Genomic DNA, 21,975 nt, shown 5'->3' on the forward strand with positions numbered 1-21,975 from the left:
GATTAATTATTACTTTAATTCCCTTAATTATCCTATCCTTAATTATTTTAATTATTTTAAATTTAATTATAATTATTTTAAATTTAATTAATTATTTTTAACCAAAAATTTAAATTTATATTTAAAGGATTAAGGGATTATAAGTTATATTATAAAATCAAAAAGCTTATAATTAATTTTTATTAAAAAATAATTATATTATTAAATAAAAAGTAATTATCGTTATAATTAAAGAATTAATTAAATATAATAGGTTTTTAGCTTTAATTTAAAAGTTTTGCTATTTACATCCTATAAAATTACTATCGAAGCTTATTTGTACCCTAATATATTTAGAATTAACATCTTAACGCCGTTAATCTAAGCTTTTTATTTAACTTTAATCAAAAGATTTAACATAACTTTTAATTTAAGAATTATATTAAAATATATCTAACTTTATTAAAACCGTCTCACTTAAAATTTCTAAATGATATATGTTTTAAATTAATACGACCGGTAATTATAAAATTATTTAGAAAAAAATGAAATAAACATTTTACCGTTAATGTGGCGTTAGTTAATTTAAAGTGGTGCATAAATTACTTAAACCTATATTATTTTTAAAATGCTATTTAATCTTTAAATTTAAATAATTTTATAACCACCAATCGCATCAATTTAAAATATATATCATTTAAACCGTTTAATTAAGCTAATTTAAACGATATAAGATGCATTTTAATTTAAATCTTAGATCGGAAGTTGTAATAGGTTTTTAACAAAAACGAGCTAAAAAGTTTAAACCAACAGCCCTTAAACGCTAAGCTTTTAATATACTAAGATACGGATAAGCTTTGATAGCAATTTTATAAGGTGCAAATAACAAAACTTATTAATAATATTATATTAAATTAAATATTATATTAAAAAAATTAATTTTTATTTATTATTATTATAAATATCGTTTTAATTTTTATAAATTATATATTACAAATTAAAATTAACTTAATTTTACTTTTCATCGTTATTTATAACGATATTAATTTTTTTATAATTTAAAAAAAAAGCAATAAAATCTTTATTTATATCTTTTTTTCCAACTTTTTAAATATAATAACACCATTTATTTTTCTTAATTTTACATTTATTTATTAAATATTTTATTAATTAATAATTAAACTTATTATAAATAAAATATCTTTTATCTTTTTTACTTTATTAATTATTATAATAACGTTTAAATTAAATATTTTTAAGATAATAATTTTTTTAAAACTTATTATTATTTTTATATATTTAATCGGTTTAATATTAATTATTAAATGCATAATATTATAAGTTATAAATATTATAATAATAAATAATTCCGGTTATATTACAAAGATTAAAATAAATATTCTTAAATATAATAAATAATTTTAAAATAATAATATTAAAAATTAAATGGCCTTAAATAACATTAATTATGCCATTTTTTAAGTTAATATCTTTTATATAATCAATTAATAATCCTTTTTAAAAATATTAAATATATTTAATTAATATATTAAAATAAATAAATAAATCTTTATTAAGATTTTTTTTTATCGTAATATAAATCATAATTATTCTTTATTTATACATATATATTTATTAGTTTTTAATAATATAAAAAAAAATTTTAATTTTAACAATTATTTACTTTTAAATAAATCCTTTTTAAGCAATTTAATTATAATAATATTATAAAACACAATCCTTTAATATAATTAAATAAATAATAGTATAATTTAAAGATAAAATTTTAACTTTATCATATATATCCTTAAAGATTTTTATTTTTTTATTAAAAATATTATACTTATTATTATTAAATTTAATTTTATTATTATTATATATTTTAATAAAATCGATAATCGTTCACAAGTATTACAACTCATACAACAGTTATTATTTATATAACGGTTTTTATTTAAAAAGGATTATCGATTAATTATTACTTTAATTCCCTTAATTATCTTATCCTTAATTATTTTAATTATTTTAAACTTAATTAATTATTTTTAACCAAAAATTTAAATTTATATTTAAAAGATTAAGGGATTATAAGTTATATTATAAAATCGAAAAGCTTATAATTAATTTTTATTAAAAAATAATTATATTATTAAATGAAAAGTAATTATCGTTATAACTAAAGAATTAATTAAATATAATAGGTTTTTAACTTTAATTTAAAAGTCTTGCTATTTACACCCCATAAAATTACTATCGAAGCTTATCCGCACCTTAATATATTTAAAAATATAGCGTAAAAGGTTCGAACTTTAATAATCCAATCGTTATAAAACCATATATTCCCTTATTAGCTTAGGCAGTTGCCATAATGCATCTTATATTAATTAAACTGCCTCAATTAAAGCTTCTAAACGATATATTTTTTAAATTAATCCGACCGATAGTTATAAAATTATTCCAATTAAAAAATTGCAATCTACCTTGAAGATGGTATAAATTGAAATGGTCCGTGCATCACGTAATGTCCTTCGCCTAACGCCAGGCTAACGGCAAAACGTTTATTTTATTTTTTTCTAAATAACTTCGCAGCCACTGGTCGTATTAACTTAGAACATATATTATTTAAAAGCCTTAATTAAGACGGTTCTAACGGTCTTAGATGTACGTTAATATAAGTCCCGGATTAGAAGTTATGATAGATCTTTTAATAAAAGTTAAAGGAAGTTAGTTGGAAAGCTTAGACCAGCGGCCTTTAACCGTTAATTTCTTATGTACTAGGGTGTGGATAAGTTCCAATAGTAATTTTATAAGGTGCGAATAATAAAACTTTAATTTAAATTTAAATTTAATCCCGGATTTAAAGTTAAAGTTAAAGCTGGATTTTGTTTAATTTAGTTATTTGAGGTAAATAAATTATTTAATTTATTTAAGTTAATTTGTTTATTTATATTAAGGGTTAAAATAATAACGGTTACCTTAATTTTTAAAGTGTTTTAATTTGATTTTATAAGTTGTTATTTATAAGTTTTCAAAACTTTATTTTAATTATTTTCTTTAAAAGATTATTTTAAATTGGTATTACTTATATTTTTCATATTTTATTATAGTTTTTTTTAATAATTAAGGTTTTTTATAAAGATAAATGTTATAAGATATTTCGTATTTATGTTTATAACCTTATTTTTTATTAATGTAAGAAATTTTTTTACATTAATAACTTTTTTAAGTTTTTTAATAAAAGTGTAATTAAGAGTTTATATACCGTGTTTAAAAAGATGGTTAATTATTTTTAATTTTAATATTTAATTTAATTTATCAAAATATTTTACTTTTTAACTATTAAAATTAACTTAATATTTTTTTAAAGGTTTTTATTATAAAAATTATCATTATATATTAAAAATATTTTCACATAATATATATTTAACGTTAAGGCATTTAACTTATTAATATTTTTTAAGTTTATTTTTTTACTATTATATTTATTTTTAATATATGTATTTTATATTAAGCGGCTATATTTTCGTTTAAGATTTAGCTTTAAAGTTAAGGTAATAGCTTTTTTCTTTTTTTTTTTAAAAGGGCTTATTATTTTAATGGTTACTTATATAAGTATAAAATAATAAATATATAAAGTTTATTATAATAAGTAAATATTAGATATAATAATAGTAAAAAGTTAGGTGTGGATGTTATGAAAAAATGGATAAATATTAATATAATTAAATTTATATTTATAAGTTTAAGTTTTTAAGAAAAACTTTTACAGGAAAAAAAACTTTATAAGTAGTAAAAAAAAGTGTAACCTAAAATAGTAGGTTTAAGCATAAAAAATACAATTACGGGTTAACAAAAAATTTTTTTTTTAATAATGTAATTATATATTAATGTGAGGTAATATAAGGTTAAAAGTTTACATAAAATGGATAATGTATAAATATTTAACTGTTAAAATATGACGTAATTATTTTAAAGGTTTATTCCTAATTATATTTTTTAAATAAATTAACTTAAATAAGTATTAATTTAAGTAAACTTTTAATTTGGATAAGTTTTTAGTTTAAGTAAAAAAATCGGCTAAATTTTATTAAAGTAAACGTTGTTTTATAGCTTAATAAAGGGATTATTAATCAAATCGTTTATATAAAGGGTTTTCTCGTGATATTCTCAGGTATTATTAATATAAATATATGCGACGTTTTAAATATTTATTAATAAATTTTAGTTTAATTTTTTCATATATAATAAATATAAACTTATAAATGCGGATATAATATAACGTTTTAAAATTTTTAAGTTAATATAAAATTCCTGTATTTATAATAGTTATAAATTTTGAAAAGTTTTAATTTAGAAATTTTAAATGGAATTTCTTATTTAAAATTTTTTAATTAAATCTAAAATTGCAAATTTTTATCTTTTTTTATCTTAATATTATTAACAATATTATTTAATATAAATCTTTTTATTATTTATGATTAATTTATTTTGTTAACTATTAATTAATATTAAAATAAATAAGGTAATTTTATAATTATAATAAGTTATAAATAAAAAATTAAAATTATAAATATAATTAAAATTATTAAATAAAATAAAAAAGATTAAAAATTCTTTTTTAATTAAAGTAAATTATAAAGATAAGCACAAGTTATGTGGGTCACATGACTATTCCCCACAATTCCCACATAAATAATAATAATAATAAATTAAAAAATCTTTTTTTAATATAAAACTAATAAAATAAAATCTTAATAAATAAAAAATAAATAAATAAAAAAAATAATAAAAAAAAATTATAAACTTTTTAAAAAATTTGTAAACTTTTTTATAACGATTAAAATTACTAATAAAATAAAGTCTTATTATCCGCACCTTATAAAATTACTATCGGAAACTTATTCGCACCTTAATACATTTAAAATTAACGTTTAAAGGTTATTAGTTTAAACTTTTTAATTAATTTTAATTAAAAGATTTAACATAATTTTCAATTAAAGATTTAAATTAAAATACATTTTAAACTATTTAAATTAGCTTAGTTAAACGGTTTAAATAATATATGTTTTAAATTAATACGATCGGTGGTTATAAAGTTATTTAAATTTAAAAATTAAAAAACACCTTAAAAATGGGATAAATTAAAGAGGTTTATGTATTATATAATGCCAGTTAACATTATATTAATAATAAAACGTTTATTTTACTTTTTTTTAAATAACTTTATAATTACCGGTTATATTAATTTAAAACATATATTATTTAAAAACCTTAATTAAGATAATTTTAATAATCTTAAATACACCTTAATTAAACTTTTAAGTTTAAAGTTATATTAAATCTATTAATAAAAGCTAGCTTAAAAGCTTGGACCAACGGCCTTTAAACGGTAATTTCTCATATATTAAAGTGTAAATAAGTTTTAATAATAATTTTATAAGGTGCGGATAATAAAACTCATAAAATAAAAACAAATTTAATAAAAATAAAATAAAATTATTAAATATCGTAAAAATAAATTAAATAAGCTTATATTAAAAAAGTTAATTAAGATTTAAAAATCTTAATAATTTAATTATATATTTAATTATTTTTAATAAAAAAAGCGTTTAAAAATATGTGATAAATAACTTTATTAATAATAAATATTTTAAATAATGCTTAAAACTTAAAAAATAAGTGTAATATTAAAACTTTAAATTTTAAAAATCGTATTTATTATAATATTAATAATTTTAATTAAATCGTAATAATTTTTAATTATAACGTATTAAACTTAAAATTAAATTAAACTTAAATTTAAACCACTTTAAAATAAAAGTTTTGTTATGTGCATTACCTATTTTTGCTATCGGGGCCTTAAATGCATTACCATTAAATATTATACATCTTATAAATCCATTAAATCTTAAAAGCTAGGGCTTATTTAAACCATTTATCCCATCCACTTAAATAACTTTTTAACCATATATCGCATTATAATATAACCGGATTTAATAAAAAGAGAATCTAATTTTTAATTAATTGATATAAGCCTTAAATTAAGGCGATACGTAGTCGCAAAGTTATTCAAGTAAATAAATAGCGGAATGGGAAACACGTGATCACCCTTAAAGCCACATTATAAACCCTTAACGCCCTTAAAACCCTTAGGCTTAAACTTTATTAATTAATTTTAACCTTAAATAACTTTTTAATTATATATCGCATTAAGATACCTCCGGGTTTAATTAAATGGTAATTTAATTACTAATTAATTAATATAAATCTTAAATTAAGGCGATATATAGTTAAAAAGTTATTACGGTAAATATATCGTAGAAAATCACGTAATATTGCTTAGTGTAACCTTAAAGGGCTTTAAAGGTTTTAAGCGGTTTTAAGGGTTTTAGCATAGTTTTAAAAGCTTTTAGTCTAGCCTTAAAAGCTTTTAATGTAGATTTAAAAATAATTACATGCCTCTCAAGCTGTGACCTGCTTATTTAAATAATTTTACAACTATATATCGCCTTAATTAAAAACTTATATTAATTAATTAGTAATTAGATTCTCTTTTAATTAAATCCAGTTACACGTTTGTGGCTATATGTTTCAAAAAGTTATTTAAATTAAATTAAGGTAGGCAATTAAGGGCGTTAAATTAAGCCCGGATTTCAAAATTTAAGGCATGTACTAATACCTAAAGATAATGCACCTAAGGCCCTAATAGCAAAAATAGGTAGTGCACATAGCAAAACTCTAAAATAATAATAATATTAAATTACTTTAAATAATTATTACGTTATTAAACATTTATTAAATTTAATATAATTTAATAATATAATATATTATCTTAATTTAAATATAAATATTATATTAAGAATTAAATGTATTAATTACGCGGTTTAAAATTTAATAATATATATATATACATAATAGGTTTTATGTAACTAAGCAGTATAAAAGTCGTATCTTAATAAATCGGCGTCGGATTTTTTTTTAAATTTTTATATTCGTATATTTTAATATAATAAACGCGTTTATAAAGTCTTATTTAATTTAAGGTAAGATTCGTGGCGTTATAAATTCTTTTAAATGGTTTGATATTATTATTATTTAATGTTATTTTAGGAAGGTTTTAAGAGGTTTTAAATATCCTAAGTAACTAAAAAATTAAGGTGGTTTATATTTAAGTTTGGTCCGGTTCCGGGTTTAATACGTTAAGCACGTATAAAAAAAAAGAAAAAAAAAGGACGCGGGGATAATAACAAAGCCATTTGTTATATGCCCTCGAACGTTTCTTCCGCTAGAATTAGCTAAATATATAATTAAATATAAGCTTCTTTAATCTACTGTCACAATACTTGACCAAAACTAACACGTTCATTTGGGCATGATATACCTAGATTAAGCTAAGCTAATCTAGAAAAGGAGCGTTCCAAGTGCGTGCGAGGGCATGTGACAAATGGGCCTGTCACATATTAACCCAAAGATATTTCATGCCCTCCCATACTTCTATTCCACTAGGTAAGATCTGGTTAGCTGGGAGCAAAAACCCATACGAAGTTGATCTTAACTCAACCCCCCATCCAAACTCCGTCCTAGCAGCATCCGTCATGTAATCTCTACCATTCCCACTCGACTGGTATAAGACGAGGCAGCCCGGTCCATAATCGAAGCTTGTGTTGTCTATGAGATATTCAGTTAGTTTTCAACCGACGGCAATGCTTTGTGGGGATCCCAGCATTATTCTCTTTTCAGTAACGAAGACTTACATGGCTGAGCAATTCTGGCGGCCGTTTCACCTGCTAAGCTTACTTGCTGGTCAATATTCGCTGGAAATTCGTCACAAGTATAACCGTACGACAGCAGGATGACCTGGGCATAACTATGCCAGTCGATATATAATTTGATGCCCTTGTCAGCAGCTAAGCTCTGGGCGAAGTCCATCAGTGCGGCACATTCCGGCGTGTCGCCCGGTTGGTAGCCCCGAAAGGACTCCGAGCCTGGGTCGGAGGAAGAACCGCCGCCTCCGAATCCGACAGACCAGTTCCGGTTGATGTCCGTTCCCACTTCAGTTGTGTTGTCCCTCGTTTGCCGATTTTTTCTCCAGAGGCGGTTATCTGTTTGGGAATAGACGAACCCTTGGATAGGGTGATTTAGTTGATACCTGAATTATCTATTTCCCGAGCGGGGAGTTATGCTTGTTACTTACCATCCGGGTTCACGACTGGTAAGACGTAGAAATCGAAGTCATCCAGTGCGGCCTGTACAGTGGTGTCGTTGCCATATCCAGTGACTATCTGATATAGGAGATACTCGACGACCTGATGGATATTTAGGTTAGTGAATCAATCAGACACCAGACACCTAGCGAGGCAGAGTGCTCGGATTTGACACACCATGGAAGTGATCCACTCCCGAGCATGAACGTTGCCATTGAAGAAAACTGCTGGTCTGGAGTCTTTGCCGTTCCTGCCCCAGAGGTGAATCCCCTGAATGGGCCTCCCCTCGAACGAGGATCCTACTTGGATGAGTTCCGAGTTGTTGGCAAACGACGCTTGGAGGTCAGCCCAGAATCGTATATGATCATCGTATGCGTGGTATGAATCAAACCAAGAAAGATCTGGGAAGCCCTCGTTGTCAAGACCTTGTCCATGTTAGTCAATATGGTATCACTTGGAAATAAGATGCAGTTTGCACACCTGGATACTTTCCCAAGGAGCCTTCAACCATGATGTCAACTCCCAAGTCTTCACTTAGGATAATAGAACTGAAGTTAGAGGCTTCAAAGGCCGCAAGATGCTCAGGTGGAACTGCGACATCAAGTGTTGGACTGCCATTGTCACCAATGCCGTGGGCAAGTTCAATGACAGACAGAGACTCGAGGCTTGACTTCAGATTAGTGCTTTGGCTGTTTGCGTCTATCCTATATACCTTGAATTTGTTGAACGAAACATCGTTGTTCTGGCTGGCATGGACATTGACACTGATGATGCTGGTAAACCAGACAATACTAAAGAGCTTCATCCTCACCATAGGCTGGGGGTGGACTACGTGGGCAAAGAAGACTTTCTGGGCAGAGTGAAAAGAAGAAATATCATTAGGTTAACTATCTAGCTAATATATATATATATATATATATATATAATATATAGTCTATAGCAGTCAATAATCGGGAAAGTCACCATAGAGATAAGTATGTGTAGTTGGGTTTGGAGCAATAATGCAACACAACGTCGTACGGGTTGGCAAAATTTGGTCGTCTCCTTCCTAAACTCATCCTCTATGAAGCTTGGCAACAATGAGGTGAGGATGATGCAAAATATCGACACTGTCAATACGAGAATAGGGACTGTTGTATGCGAACTTGAGATCCCAAGGAACATGAAAAAGGGGAAAATGACAGATACCTACCTATAGGTTAGGTAGTTACTTGTATATGGTATTATGCACTTACTAAAGTTATGTTATTACATATTACATTAGACTACACTTACTAACTTGATTATGTAATATGATGGAATTGCGTAAAGTTATGGAAAGGAGGGGCTATGAGAGAGTAGTTATAGGCTAAAATAAGTAGGCCAATTCATCAGCGAATCAGGCACTTTGGCGGAGTGGTTAACGCGATGCCCTGCTATTAATGCGATAGTCCAGGCATTCCCTTCGGGGGCGTGTGTTCGAATCACACAGGTGTCGAATTTTTTGGTCAACTACGTATTTAACCCTAACAAGCTTGATTCAATGTATTTTTTATCTTTTTTGTAACGTGATATCTTCATGTACGTACATCTTGGCGTATTTAGTACAAAACGAAACGCTGTGTCATCTACAGTAAGATATACATACGTACCGACGCGCTTATCAAGCTGAACTAGACCGTTTTCAAGACTATAAAATGCAGTATTGAATTTGAATTACTACATTATTATTTGATCTTTAGATAAAAAAGCTTATGACGGTATAATAAATGTAAACAGAGAAAAATAAGCTTGTCCATTATACCCGTCCACTTCATAGCTTTACCCTTTGGTGATTGCGCTTACTAGTGCCAACCTGTACCTTACCGGCGTGTTTCCCCGTATCCGGGTCTGCGGTCTGGGCCCTGGAGCGACGGCGATTTTCCTTTTTCACGGCATCCGCCAGTGGATTCTTGTCGTATCCTTTCAACCCTTCCAAAGACTTGCCTCTTTTTCTAACTTCTTCGAGAGATAGAGGTCCGGCCATGTCATCACGGTCTCTATATCTATTAGACATGCTATCTGCCACCACGCCAAGGGCAGTCCAACTCAGGCGCGCCCTCCGCGTCCTGAGTCGCTCATTATTAACGCTTTGAGCCAAAGCTGCTAGCTCGCGTATCTCACTTAGCTCACGATCAATTTTGCATGTCTGGCCGAGCACACCGGCCCGGGAATCGCCGTTGGGTAGGAGCGCGTCAAGATAATCGTTAAAAGTATAGTGACAACGTTTAGGAAGGAAGCGGCCTCTCTTCGAGGCGAGTTTACCGCTGTGGATGGTATATAAACCACCTACGAGGCGACCCTCTACTCTTTGGCGAACCCCTAAAAGAACACCGATTTGCGCGAAGGGGTCATCGGCAAATGCAAAATGGGTAACAGTGGGATAGGGCGAATTTGGGTTGACTTCGGTCTGCTGATACACACTATTTCCTAGAGGCAAGGTCATCTCCATCGAAGCGGCGCCAAAGGTGAAGACGTGAAGCTTGCTCAGTCGATCACCAGGAGGTAAATCGGCGCAAAGGCGGGCGAGTAGCCAGGAGACGTCCAAAGCACCCGTATTGTGCGCGAGGATGCGCACGCCCGTTGTCTCCGGTTTTAGAAGACTAGCTCTTACGGAATTATAAAGAGCAACCGATCTTGCCGTGGGGATGTAGAGGTTCCGTTGGAGAAGCATGTGGATAATGCCTCGTAAAAACCCAAATCTACTGGAACCAAATACACGCATATCATGCCCAAAGATTCTCGTGAGTTTCGGTAAAAGCTCTCGATATAACTGTTCATCGCGCAAAAAACCGCCAACAACGTACCAATCCAAGGCCTGCTCGTTGCTGACCGGAATGCCCTCTTCCACCTTATCCGCAGCAAACGTATATGGCCGAGGTACGTCTTGAAAACCACTAAGAAACCAGATGAAGGCTATCTGCAAACTTAGCCAGGGTACGAGGACCAATCCTGGAAGTACTAGCCAGAGTAGAGAGAGCGAGAGAATAAGCTGTAGCTCGAGGAGTGAAATCAGAATATAGAAGAATATGTCCCGTAACTCAGCCCAGCTTGCTTCGCGTCGACGTTGGATTATGGAGGACGTGACGGCGGAGAGGATGCGCGGGATGGCAGCGACAACATAAGACGCGTCTGCTTTGATGAGAGACATGGTGGGTTGCTGATGGCTCAATGGGATCGTCCCCAGCGCGCCATCCTTGAGTGGCAACGTAAAGCTCAATGACATGGGTTCTGCGCAATAGGGCTGTGGGCGATCTTGCTGGAGGCCATAGTATGGAGTAAGATACGAAGTTGCCATCTATCATATTGCGCAACATGGACGATGAGCTTTCATACGATTTATCTTGTAGAAGCCTAGAACAAGAGGATTTTTGGGTCAACAAATATGAACAAGCCATGGCTAATGTTGTTATCGGACGTCATTTGGGAGAACAATCCAGACAGCACAAGCCAACATTCCAGAGCGCGAGCTCGTGTTTTTAAGGGCTTGTATTTTGAGCAAAGCAAGCGCCAGCAGTGCCCAGCATGCCATTAAAGCATTACATAGATTATGGATCTGTAATTAGTAATAGCTGAGGTTTCTGACTTTACCTTAATAATACCTACTACTTATTGGGTATTTTTTAGTTATTGGCTGAGCCAAGTGTAGTGTATGAGTGTATAGGTTAGTTGAATGAGCGAGGACACGAGGATATCTCCTGAGACAAGAAGAGCTTGTGTCAAAAAGGATCAATCATCTCAATCATCCTGCAACCGTGGCCCTTTTGCCAATGGCAAATAACTAACCAACACATACTAACCGGTTGCCAAGTACAGCTACCTATCGCCAAAGCCCGGAGTGTGGTTCCCGATTCTCTCGGGGAGTTGCAGTTTCTACTGGATTCGATAATGGACGGAGACAAGCATGAGGGAGACAATGGACGGATACCATCGGGACGGGATGCGTATCTAGTAATGTATCTCGAACACATCGAGTGCTACTGTATTATTGTCTGGGAGGATCTAGAATTGTAAATGACGGAGGAAGAAGAGGAAGAGGTAGAAAAGGAAGAAAAAAGAAAGCTTGGAAGATAGTGATTAAATTAAGTTTGTGCTATTTCAGGATCTGGGCATCGAGTTTAGCCTACGGTTGAAGTGCTGGACTGGACTGTTCAATGTTTGTTTTAGGGAGTTTTAGTGGTTGATCCCAGTTACCCTTGCCCTTGCAGCGGGGGGTAAAGAAGTATTCCGGGTCAAGTCTAGGGCTACAATACCTAAAATTAGCATATTCCACCTGTTAACTTTATTACCTGTCAACCTATTCTAGCCTTTCTAATAAGTTATTGTACATACTAGTATTGTACATACCTACTAGGTACATAGTATTTACGCACATGTCCGTCCGTGTGTGGTCTGAGACATGTCGTGATTGCTCTTCTCTCATGTATCATGGTGATACTATCGTGCGTGCCTCTTACTCTAAATGCTACCTATACTTCCTATACTTCACTTACCTATCAACTTACCTACCTAGTAAATGGTAAATGGGAAAAGGGGTCAAGGCAGGTAGGCAGGTAGGCATGTAGGCAGGCAAGTCTTTCGAGACGTGGTTGCCAACCACGGAGATCAGCATCACTCGATTCCCATCTCCCATCCCCCCATCTTCCCGTCAGCCCGTCCCTCTTATCTTCTTTCTTCTTCTTCCCCTTTTCTTCACTACTTCGATAGAACATAAATTAACCCAATTCCTCCCTTCATCGATTCCTAAGTTCGCCTCCCATCCTCACCAACATCTTCCACATCCTTCACATCCTCAATATCCAAGTTGTCAAGTGAAGCAAAACAAAACAAAACAAAACAAAACAATACGACACTAAGAAGGACACTCAAGTCCACCCTAGTAGTTCTTGCTTGATCGCTCTTCGTCATACCATCTGTATCTACTCCTTGACGAACATAATCTGTACCAACCAACCCAAACTCATCATGAAGTGGTCCCTCAACCTTCTACCTTTAGGCCTCCTTACATCATTCACCTTTGCTGCGCCCGTTGCCGAACGGCAACTTGACCTCTACCAGTTTCAGATCTCCTGGTAAATCTCTATCCCCTATCCCCTACTACCCACAACTACCATATCTAACGGCTTTGGTAGCCCAGCAAACAAGAATGTCGATGGTCGATTCCTCTCGATAAGCAACGCTACCTTGGGCGTCTTCGATGAGGCCACTGTCGACCCCGTAAGAGTCTATGCTACCGAAAGCGAGAGAAATGGCTGCAGCGAGCTACACACGTACCCCGTGGGCATCGTCGACCACTCCATCGGCCTCGTCGGCCAGCCTAGCTTGCTGACTCTCGTGGATATGGTGAACCCTCGTGAGGCTGAGCCAAACGTAGGAGATGTTACCCTCTTTAACACTTTCCGCCTCACGGATGGAAAGCTCACCAATGATATTGAGGGCCAATGGATGGCCTTCCCCGGCTCCGGCAACAGTTGGAAGGTAAAATGGTCTGACGGTAAGTGCTCAAGGACCCCCCCCCCCCCCCCCCCCCCCCCCCCTTTTTCTTTTCTTTTTTTAAATTTCGGGCCTGTATTGAGCATGATGATCGATAAACTAACTGTCCCAGGTTCTGCTGTTATTACTGCAGACTTCATGATGGTTGATATTCTGTACAAGAGCGCCGGTGAGGGTCGCTACAATGGAGACTGAAAAAGCAACTCACGCTAAAAGTTGATTTAAAAGGGGGGAGGGGAAAAGATTAACGGCTAGGTGCTTAAGTATTTACCTATGATGCCTAAAATGGTCACTTTTACTGGGTTTTCTTGATACCTACTTCAGTCTAATTGCGCCCATGCGAAAAATAAAAGTTTAGTATTTGCTTATATACGTCTACCTCTAGGTCTATTTGGCATTTGCCTCTGCCGATGACATAGTACTTGTAACTGTCCTATTAATAGGACTCATGTCACAACGCCCCCCTTTTCTCTTGGCATTGTATGCAGCAAAATAGGGCTGAGCTGCAGGGATTTTGATTCGCTGGCTCGGACATGTTCCCCATATCTATAATGCTGTTGCCTGCCATACGACCCCCTATTATACCTACTTATGTACATACATCGTGCCTATGCAGTATGTAGGACATTGTAGGTAGGTTACACTTCATTATTTTTCAACAGCAGAATATACCCTCGCAAGTCATAGTATCAAGCGGAGACACCTCTACGTTTTCACAGGTTTCATCGGATCAAACACCCACAAATTCCCTTTTCATCCCGGCACAGGTGCTCAGCAGGGGGGGTTACTGTTGGTGATGGTCCGGAAGGGTAGCTCTAAAGTGAGGACGGGTTGTGTAACGTGCAAGTGTGTTGACCTGGCCACTGCTGCGATATCGCCTTTGAGTGCACCTACGTATAAGAAATATTAACGCTTTCAGGATCCGAAAGGTGAAATGCGACGAAGGGAAGCCGCACTGTGAGCGCTGTGTGTCTACTGGCCGCAAATGCGATGGATACGCGCCGGTTACTACGACCCCCTCCACCCTATCGTGGCATCGCCCGCGTAATATGTTTCCCAACGTTGATGACGCTAGAGAAAGGCGGGCTTTGGAGTTCTTCTGCCGGGCTGCCGGGCCCTCTTTATCGGGGCCCATGGATCCTTACTTCTGGACTCACCTGGTGATGCAGTTTAGCGGTTTCGAGCCAGCGGTCAGGCACTCAATTGTTTCCATCAGCTCTCTCTACGAGCAAGTGCGCGCTGCCCCAGAATCGATACTGCGGTTGGCCGACAACAGGCTGGCACTCAGCCATTATAACTTGGCGATCCGGGAACTCAAGTCAATGAATAATGAGCCCCTGGTGTTGATGGTATGTATTTTATTTATATGTATAGAGATTCTGCTAGGAAACAGGGAAGCTGCTATTCAGCACTGTAAGCACGGGGTTGTCATCCTGGAGAACGTTGAAGCATCTTACCCCTGGACGAAAAAGTACCTGTCCCCGATCTTTCGACGCCTCACGCTTTTCCCCTTCTTCTTTGGTTCAGGTAGCGCTAGCTTCCCCAAGCTCCTTGGATTGGACGATCAGATGCCGGCCTCGTTTTCCTCCATGGAGGAAGCGCAGTATTACCTAGACGGCATCGTGACTAGAACTGTTGGTCTGGTCCGGCAAGGTGATTCCTATCGTCTTGGGAATTTGCGCTCTAAACCCGTACCATCAGAGCTTCTTTCACAGCAAGACACGATTAGAAGTGCGTTGAATCAATGGCAATCCCGCTTTGCGGATTTTCAGAATGAGGCTCCTTCCCGTCCGAGGCCAGATGAGATGCTTTGCAACACTCTTCTACGATATGAGATCGCCCAGATTTGGGTAGAGACTGCATTCGAGTACGACGAGACGGCATACGATCGGTATCTCGATAGGTTCCGCTGGATGGTTTCCGAAGCGGCTAATATTTACTTGTCAAGGATATCTGAGGGCGATACAACATTGCAGGAAACACCAAAATTCATCTTTGAAATGGGGTTTATACCACTACTTTACTACGTTGTTATCAAGTGCCGATGTCTGGAAACCAGAATTCAAGCGCTTTCGTTAATGAAAATGCTGGGGGTTGTTAGAGAGAACCTCTGGGAACTCTCGTCAATGCATGCGGCTGGCCGACGTGTCATCGAAATAGAACACGCAGTATTACTAGATAAGCAGGGCCAGATCTCGACGATGCCTGGCTGGCCGGGCCTCCCCCCTGACGAGATGAGGGTCCGAGATTCTACCACCAGCCCTCGACCGTTCGTGAATATTGATGAACAAGGTCAAGAAACTCGGGGGCGGATGGCGGGTTTCTTTAGGCGGACTATCGACGGGAATATCTATCTTCAGTCCGAAGTTATTCTTGAGACGTAGCGATGATATTTGAAGTAATAAAAGATGCATAACACTAAACCCGAAACATAGGGATAAGGGGCTTTAGCCACAATAATCCTCTGGTTCCTGTTTGGTACTTAGTAGGCGAATAAAATGCTTACTTGCCTACAGAATTTTCCTATTATATACCTGCGGTCTCAGTTACATGTTTGACTGCTGCTCAGTCGTACTAGGACATGTGCGGCTACCCGGGGGCGGAGCCAAATACCATGTTTCTAGTCATCCTTTGGTCGTTGATTGGCTAGTTCGGATTATGGAACTCAGCCCACGATACCATTCGTTAACCTCAGCTAGAAAAGGAGGAAAGAAGGCTGCAGCTAGAGATGATAAAACGACGTTGGAGTCCAGTATGTCTTAAGTTGGTGAATCTTAAACTCATCGACGCACAATACCTCGACCTGCCATCCAACGTATTCTCCCTCCAACCCACCCACACCAGCAATGACAATGGCGATGCCAACTCCAACACCGACGTCTGAGACCTTAATCAATTATTTTCATGGGGTGGTCAGACAAGCGACGGCAGTGGTGACGAACACCCCAACGGCTACTGGCGTAGATTTCATGACGACTCAGCATATCACCATCGAAGGATTCACTAACGGCCATGCCACAATACCTGCCAAGACGATTGACATCGTTCTACCAACATGTATCCAGAACATAGAGCCGGATGCCAATGGTCATCTGCCTCCAGGGACATGCCATGCCCTTTGGAACTACTATCCAAGCTTCTCCGCCGCATTAGCATTTACTGTTATTTTCGGGATACTGACACTGGCTCACTTATACCAAGCCATAGCCTATCGAAAGGTGGGTTATAGCCCTCTACTCTACCTCGTTATTTCTGAAGATGAACGTACCTACCAATGTATCTATACTGATATGTGAGAGACAGAAATTCTGTTGGGTCATCGTCATGGCGAGTTTTTGGGAAACGTTGGCGTATTTATTCCGATCCGTCAGCACCCGCTACCAACAGAATACCGGCGTATACTTGATTTTTCAGATCTTCGTCCTGCTGTCACCCCTGTGTAAGTATCCGCCGTCGTTGGAAATCAGAAGGATGAATACCTAAAAAACCCCTGCGCGTCTAACAACCGTGACTATAGGGGTAAACGCCTTCGATTACATGGTTCTGGGGCGGATGATCTACTTCTTCGCCCCCTCGCACAAAGTGTTCAACATAGCAGCACCAATTTTGGCAGCGGCTTTTGTCGCCTTTGGTAAGACTTGCTTTGCATGCCAACCGTGTTGGGGACAGTTCTTAGCTAACAACTGGGCCTTTTCTTTCCCAAAGACTTCGTCGCATTCATAATACAACTCGTCGGCGGCTCGATGGCAGGCCCGACAGCGCCAGCAGAGGAACAGTTGAAGGCCATCCACATTTACATGGGCGGTATGGGCCTACAACAGTTTTTCATCGTTGTATTTGTGGCATTTGCCGTCAAATTCCAGCTGGATATGCGGAAGGTGAAAACTACTCGAGAGACAAGTAGCGATTGGCGATCTGACTGGCATCCCTTGCTATTTACGCTATATGCATCATTGACATGCATCACAGTAAGTGGCTGATAAACATTGTCTTTGATTTCATTGCTGACAAGTTCATACAGATTCGGATCATATTCAGACTGGTCGAATTTTCGTCTGGATCAACTGGCGTATCAAACCCCTTACTGACCAACGAAGCGTATTTCTACGGACTCGAGGCCACGCCCATGTTGTTAGCCATTGCTGCCTTCAACATCATCCATCCAGGCTTGATACTGGTGGGCGCGGAATCCGAGATGCCTGGATTCTTTGCCATCTGTAAGGGCCTCTTCCGGAAGCGAAAGGAGAGCGGAAAGCTTGACGAATCTGATCAGGAGGAGGTGGAATTCATGCGGGCGTAGTGTTAAGGTACATGTAGGTATGTGTGGACTAATATTGGTCTCTTAATGACTCCCTTGATGTGGAGGGCGTATCGTTGGGGGCGTTTTATAGGATCTTGGCTTTTAACTATGCGACAAATTTTACTTGGACTTGTTGCTGCTAGTTGATCATATCCTTCTTGGACCACTCAGAAGAGATGGGGTTCTGATATTTATAATGCAACAACAACTATCTTTCCCTCTATCGTAGCCGTATAAGGAAGGACTCACATAGTTAACCCGGATGGCGTCCTGCGGTGCGTTGTTACGGTTCTTGTGCCGGAATCCCCCAACCACTCACCCGTGGATAAGACAAGTCCTTTCCTTGCAGCAACCCCTCATTACCAGCACTGCCAGCACCTAGTCCCGACCTACATATGTACCTAAAGTCGTGATACCCACCTAGCCCTTCCTAAATATCCGCGTCGTTTTAAATAAAGCTCGAACATCTCGCTCGTATTAAGGGGTCGAATTCGAACTAGTTTTCTACGGAAGTGCAATAAAGTCTTGTCACATCAAGACTTACTTACTTTGCCAAAAATGACATCCCCCAAGGAAGAGACAAAGCCGCAGGCTACTTCATCTGCGCAGCTTGCCACCGACCTTCCCAACCCTACTACATATTTAACAGGCCACAACAAAGAAGGGAAGGCTATAGTGCACTCAGTCCGACCGGCATCATGGACGTCATTTGAAGGTGGAATTAGTACGTCTTTTTTCATGTTTGCCCTCTTTTCTTGGACTGAAATCAGATCCTAGACTGCCAACACAATTATATTTACCTATGATTAGTATATTAACCTTTCCAATTGCAGTGGGCTTCAACCAGATCTTCACCAACAAGTTTCCGGCAGACTTGAACGAGGACGCCGATGTTCAATTCCACGACGAGATAATTGCAAGTGGCAACCTAGGGCTAGCTTCCAAAAACGGAACGGTATGCCGGATGGTAGACTTCGGACCGCAATATCAGTGCATGATGCACAGGACCAAGTCGTTGGACTTTGGCATATTGGTCGAAGGCGAGGTCGAAATGATTTTGGACGATGGTAGTGTGACTAAGATGGCGCGCGGGGATGTAGCAGTTCAACGAGCTACCATGCACGCGTGGCGCAACCCGAGTACAACGAATTGGGCGCGTATGATCTTTGTTCTGCAGGACACGAAGCCCCTATTCATCAACGGAAAGGAGTTTGGGGAGGACCTCGGAGTAGGCACTGAGGGCGTCAAGCCGAGCCATAACGATTAGAATTGATCGTTATTCTTACTTACTTGACTGTCAAGAAAAGAGATTCAAGTAACTTAGGCAGTAAAATCAAATATATCTTTCTTTATAATTAATTATTGTTTTCTTCCTCGTTTACTACCTGTTAACAAGCAGGTTGCTTAGGTGAAGGAGAGGAGGTACTACATAGGTATGGTAGGTATTGATAGTAATACTGTAAGAGTTTATTTTATTTTAATTAACTAACCTTAGTACCTTATGTACTTACTGTGATGTCATTGGCCAATTCAGGGTAGTTACAAAGTATAGAGACGTTATGTAATTAACTAGGTTACCACTAACTACACAGTACTAAATCTAATGCGTTTATCGAATCACCAGAAACTCCAAAAATTTATCACTAGCGATTTTCGGATAATTCTCGATTTCCAAATTATAGTTGATACTTTCAATTTACATATACTTGCAGTAAAATGGTCATGACCGACATCCCTATTTTACTTCCACGCGCCTTATGAGATTGTCCCACTTACTATACATCTATATCTAGGTGTACCTATTGTACCTATACCTTAGGTACCTTATTCATCCCAACTACACACACACACACACACACGCACGCACACACACGCACACATCATACCACATCCGGCCATGGCGATCGATTACAGCCCCCGGAGCGTCGCCGACGCCACGCGATTTACCTCCAATACCCCCCATGCGAATGCGAAGCCCACCAACCCACCCTCTTCCGCCACATCCTCCGCATCGCGACCCCCCCAGCAGAGCCGGATGCCGCCCCCGGGCATGCCCCGACCGTCCGCGCCCGAGACCGTTACGGAGAGGGTGCGCCGTCTGCGGGCCGCCCATCTCGCTGCGAAGAAGCATGAGATATCGCGCTTTGACAACATCGTTAGCTCTTCGAGGAGATACTTTGATGCTGCGCACAAATTTACTGTCATGGGCTTGATCGGATTCAGCGGTACGCTTTCTTTCCCTCCTTGCAACCCCTCTTTTTGTCCTCTCCTTGTCTCTTCTTCCTCTTCTCATATACTCCTTTAACCTCAAATCTTACCTTCCCCTAACTAACTCCCCCCGTTCCCGCACCACAGGTCTCGCCCTCTTCGTCACCATATACGCCACAGCCGACATGATGATCTACAACCGCAAGCGCCGGAACGAGTTCTTCGCCATACAGAAGCAGCTCAAGGCCGACAGTCTGGCGTCCGCGCGCCTGGCCTACATGACCGGCACCGCATCCGAGGACCAGATCACCATGGTGGAGGAAGCCGAGGCAAAAGCGCGAGAGTCGGGCATCGGCCTGCCGCCCTTGCTCTCCACCCCTAAACATATGGCGACTGCCGCAGGTACAGAGGCGACGGCGCAGCCGGTGGACACCGTCGGGAAAACGGTCTGGCCCGGCGAGGCCCTAGTCGAGAGCAGCATGTCCGGAGCCAAGGAGGTAGAGCAGCCACAGAAAAAGGGCGTGGCGGCATGGCTGTTTGGGGGGTTGAAGAAGGAGGAAGTAGCACCCGAGGAGTCCGCAGACGTCCTCGAAGACGCCGCGACGGCAGCGGGGTCCAGTTCGCTTTCGCGGTCAAGTATTGCCAGAGTGGCTGATGAGTCGCAGCAGGCGCTCAAGGGCAAGGCGAAGGCAGCTTTCGAGCAGGAGCGGGAGAACCAAAGGAATGGGGGTCCTCTGGACCGGGTCGGGTTAGACGAGAAGCCTACTAGTGGCGAGAGCAAGAAATCGGGCTGGTGGTAAGGTTGAAGGCAGGTAGGTAGTAGGTAGGTAATGAGTGATGAAGCTACGACGAAGCTCCTCTTGACTTGAAAGATAGGGGTCAAGGAATGGGAGATTGGAGAGGGCGACTCGCTGCCTCAACAGGCTAACCAGTTGACCTCAGCACACACATCAAACACACGTACTTATATTCAGGGGTCAGTCATAACCAAGTTCAACACTGATATCTATGAACTTGGGAATGGCATACTTGTAGACAGAAAGATTGCTGCTGTATTATAGCCATGGTGGGAAGGTCGGAGCATTCAACTGACGTATGAGGCCACCAGCTACGTCGTCACCCAACTTAGGTACCCAAAAAAAGAAAAGTTCATGTGCCCAGAGGGATAAGAATTTTCTTCCGTTTCTTTCTTCTGACTATTCCATCTCTGTTTGACCCTATAATAAAGTGCTAGTATTATAGTGTAACGCTCCAGTACGCGGAAACGCCCTCGATTAGAGATTAGGTTATCCTCTCATCTTCCAACGCCAACGACAATGCCTTCCCAATGTTCCAGCAGAGAAGAAAAACAGTATAAAAAAAGTGTCAAGTCGACGCGACGGGAATTTCAGGTAGCAAATCCCTAACTAGATAACTCCCCTTTAATCTTTTCTCTTTTTTTTTTTAAAAAAAACCCCCCTTCCAGTAAATGCAAATATCCACTCCAAGAACCAAGGAGCCAGCAGACCGATGCGATAATGACCGTGTTTTGGGTATAATTGTAGTGAACGAATACGGGTATGCGAATGTCTAATAGCAAACAATACACCAGAGCGGCCCCAGATACTATATTGTTAAAAAAAGAAGAAAAAAAGAGAAAAAAGAGAAAACCGAAATTCCTGCTCTGTCAGTATAAGACCTGGCTTGGGCTCAGGTAAGAAACGCCGTTATATGCAAGTAAAATGAAATACTTCGTGGTGTAGCCCCCCGGACGAATTAGGAGACCTTTTGATT

The 21,975-nt window shown here is 37.4% G+C and overlaps 7 protein-coding genes and 1 non-coding gene across 8 annotated transcripts; 6 read left to right on the forward strand and 2 right to left on the reverse strand.

Moving 5' to 3' along the window:
• Nucleotides 1-7,432: 7,432 nt before the first annotated feature.
• GGS25DRAFT_532766 (uncharacterized protein) lies at nucleotides 7,433-9,382 on the reverse strand (the record flags this gene model as incomplete). Its single annotated transcript, XM_049265616.1, has 5 exons — nucleotides 8,664-9,382; nucleotides 8,361-8,608; nucleotides 8,174-8,285; nucleotides 7,734-8,102; nucleotides 7,433-7,647 (listed from the first exon to the last, which is right to left on the reverse strand). Exons 1-5 carry the CDS (start codon nucleotides 8,995-8,997, stop codon nucleotides 7,433-7,435), a joined length of 1,278 nt encoding a protein of 425 aa, XP_049116091.1. The 5' UTR covers nucleotides 8,998-9,382.
• Nucleotides 9,383-9,564: 182 nt separating this feature from the next.
• On the forward strand, nucleotides 9,565-9,660 carry GGS25DRAFT_t69. Its single transcript has one exon. It is a non-coding gene; the product is annotated as a tRNA-Ser (tRNA).
• Nucleotides 9,661-9,845: 185 nt separating this feature from the next.
• On the reverse strand, nucleotides 9,846-11,709 carry GGS25DRAFT_347138 (uncharacterized protein). Its single transcript, XM_049258005.1, has one exon. The coding sequence runs from the start codon at nucleotides 11,497-11,499 to the stop codon at nucleotides 9,976-9,978; it is 1,524 nt and encodes a 507-aa protein (XP_049116092.1). The 5' UTR covers nucleotides 11,500-11,709; the 3' UTR covers nucleotides 9,846-9,975.
• Nucleotides 11,710-13,021: 1,312 nt separating this feature from the next.
• Nucleotides 13,022-14,239, forward strand: GGS25DRAFT_497101 (uncharacterized protein). Its single transcript, XM_049261592.1, has 3 exons — nucleotides 13,022-13,273; nucleotides 13,334-13,695; nucleotides 13,807-14,239. Exons 1-3 carry the CDS (start codon nucleotides 13,167-13,169, stop codon nucleotides 13,887-13,889), a joined length of 552 nt encoding a protein of 183 aa, XP_049116093.1. The 5' UTR covers nucleotides 13,022-13,166; the 3' UTR covers nucleotides 13,890-14,239.
• GGS25DRAFT_532770 (uncharacterized protein) lies at nucleotides 13,971-16,678 on the forward strand (the record flags this gene model as incomplete). The annotated part of the gene is made up of 3 exons (XM_049265617.1): nucleotides 13,971-13,982; nucleotides 14,503-14,540; nucleotides 14,614-16,678. The coding sequence occupies 3 exons, from the start codon at nucleotides 13,971-13,973 to the stop codon at nucleotides 16,076-16,078; spliced, it is 1,515 nt and encodes a 504-aa protein (XP_049116094.1). The 3' UTR covers nucleotides 16,079-16,678.
• On the forward strand, nucleotides 16,310-18,433 carry GGS25DRAFT_347196 (RTA1 like protein-domain-containing protein). Its single transcript, XM_049258006.1, has 5 exons — nucleotides 16,310-16,912; nucleotides 16,998-17,133; nucleotides 17,212-17,325; nucleotides 17,400-17,662; nucleotides 17,716-18,433. The coding sequence occupies exons 1-5, from the start codon at nucleotides 16,541-16,543 to the stop codon at nucleotides 17,992-17,994; spliced, it is 1,164 nt and encodes a 387-aa protein (XP_049116095.1). The 5' UTR covers nucleotides 16,310-16,540; the 3' UTR covers nucleotides 17,995-18,433.
• A 262-nt stretch (nucleotides 18,434-18,695) lies between these two features.
• GGS25DRAFT_497112 (uncharacterized protein) lies at nucleotides 18,696-19,445 on the forward strand. Its single transcript, XM_049261593.1, has one exon. The coding sequence runs from the start codon at nucleotides 18,797-18,799 to the stop codon at nucleotides 19,259-19,261; it is 465 nt and encodes a 154-aa protein (XP_049116096.1). The 5' UTR covers nucleotides 18,696-18,796; the 3' UTR covers nucleotides 19,262-19,445.
• A 182-nt stretch (nucleotides 19,446-19,627) lies between these two features.
• On the forward strand, nucleotides 19,628-21,493 carry GGS25DRAFT_347315 (uncharacterized protein). Its single transcript, XM_049258007.1, has 2 exons — nucleotides 19,628-20,219; nucleotides 20,350-21,493. Exons 1-2 carry the CDS (start codon nucleotides 19,892-19,894, stop codon nucleotides 21,000-21,002), a joined length of 981 nt encoding a protein of 326 aa, XP_049116097.1. The 5' UTR covers nucleotides 19,628-19,891; the 3' UTR covers nucleotides 21,003-21,493.
• Nucleotides 21,494-21,975: the final 482 nt, after the last annotated feature.

The sequence above is a fragment of the Hypoxylon fragiforme genome, assembly GCF_022984875.1.
Source record: "Hypoxylon fragiforme strain CBS 206.31 chromosome Unknown GGS25scaffold_6, whole genome shotgun sequence".
Classification (NCBI taxonomy): domain Eukaryota; kingdom Fungi; phylum Ascomycota; class Sordariomycetes; order Xylariales; family Hypoxylaceae; genus Hypoxylon; species Hypoxylon fragiforme.

Excerpts from the sequence above, each read along its gene's own strand:
- GGS25DRAFT_347138 (XM_049258005.1), bottom strand. The coding sequence starts at position 11,499 with ATGGCAACTTCGTATCTTACTCCATACTATGGCCTCCAGCAAGATCGC.
- GGS25DRAFT_497101 (XM_049261592.1), top strand. The coding sequence starts at position 13,167 with ATGAAGTGGTCCCTCAACCTTCTACCTTTAGGCCTCCTTACATCATTC. Across the intron at positions 13,274-13,333 it reads TACCAGTTTCAGATCTCCTG|CCCAGCAAACAAGAATGTCG; the intron begins GTAAATCTCTAT and ends CGGCTTTGGTAG. Across the intron at positions 13,696-13,806 it reads GAAGGTAAAATGGTCTGACG|GTTCTGCTGTTATTACTGCA; the intron begins GTAAGTGCTCAA and ends TAACTGTCCCAG.
- GGS25DRAFT_347196 (XM_049258006.1), top strand. The coding sequence starts at position 16,541 with ATGACAATGGCGATGCCAACTCCAACACCGACGTCTGAGACCTTAATC. Across the intron at positions 16,913-16,997 it reads AAGCCATAGCCTATCGAAAG|AAATTCTGTTGGGTCATCGT; the intron begins GTGGGTTATAGC and ends TGTGAGAGACAG. Across the intron at positions 17,134-17,211 it reads CGTCCTGCTGTCACCCCTGT|GGGTAAACGCCTTCGATTAC; the intron begins GTAAGTATCCGC and ends CCGTGACTATAG.
- GGS25DRAFT_497112 (XM_049261593.1), top strand. The coding sequence starts at position 18,797 with ATGATTAGTATATTAACCTTTCCAATTGCAGTGGGCTTCAACCAGATC.
- GGS25DRAFT_347315 (XM_049258007.1), top strand. The coding sequence starts at position 19,892 with ATGGCGATCGATTACAGCCCCCGGAGCGTCGCCGACGCCACGCGATTT. Across the intron at positions 20,220-20,349 it reads GGGCTTGATCGGATTCAGCG|GTCTCGCCCTCTTCGTCACC; the intron begins GTACGCTTTCTT and ends CCCGCACCACAG.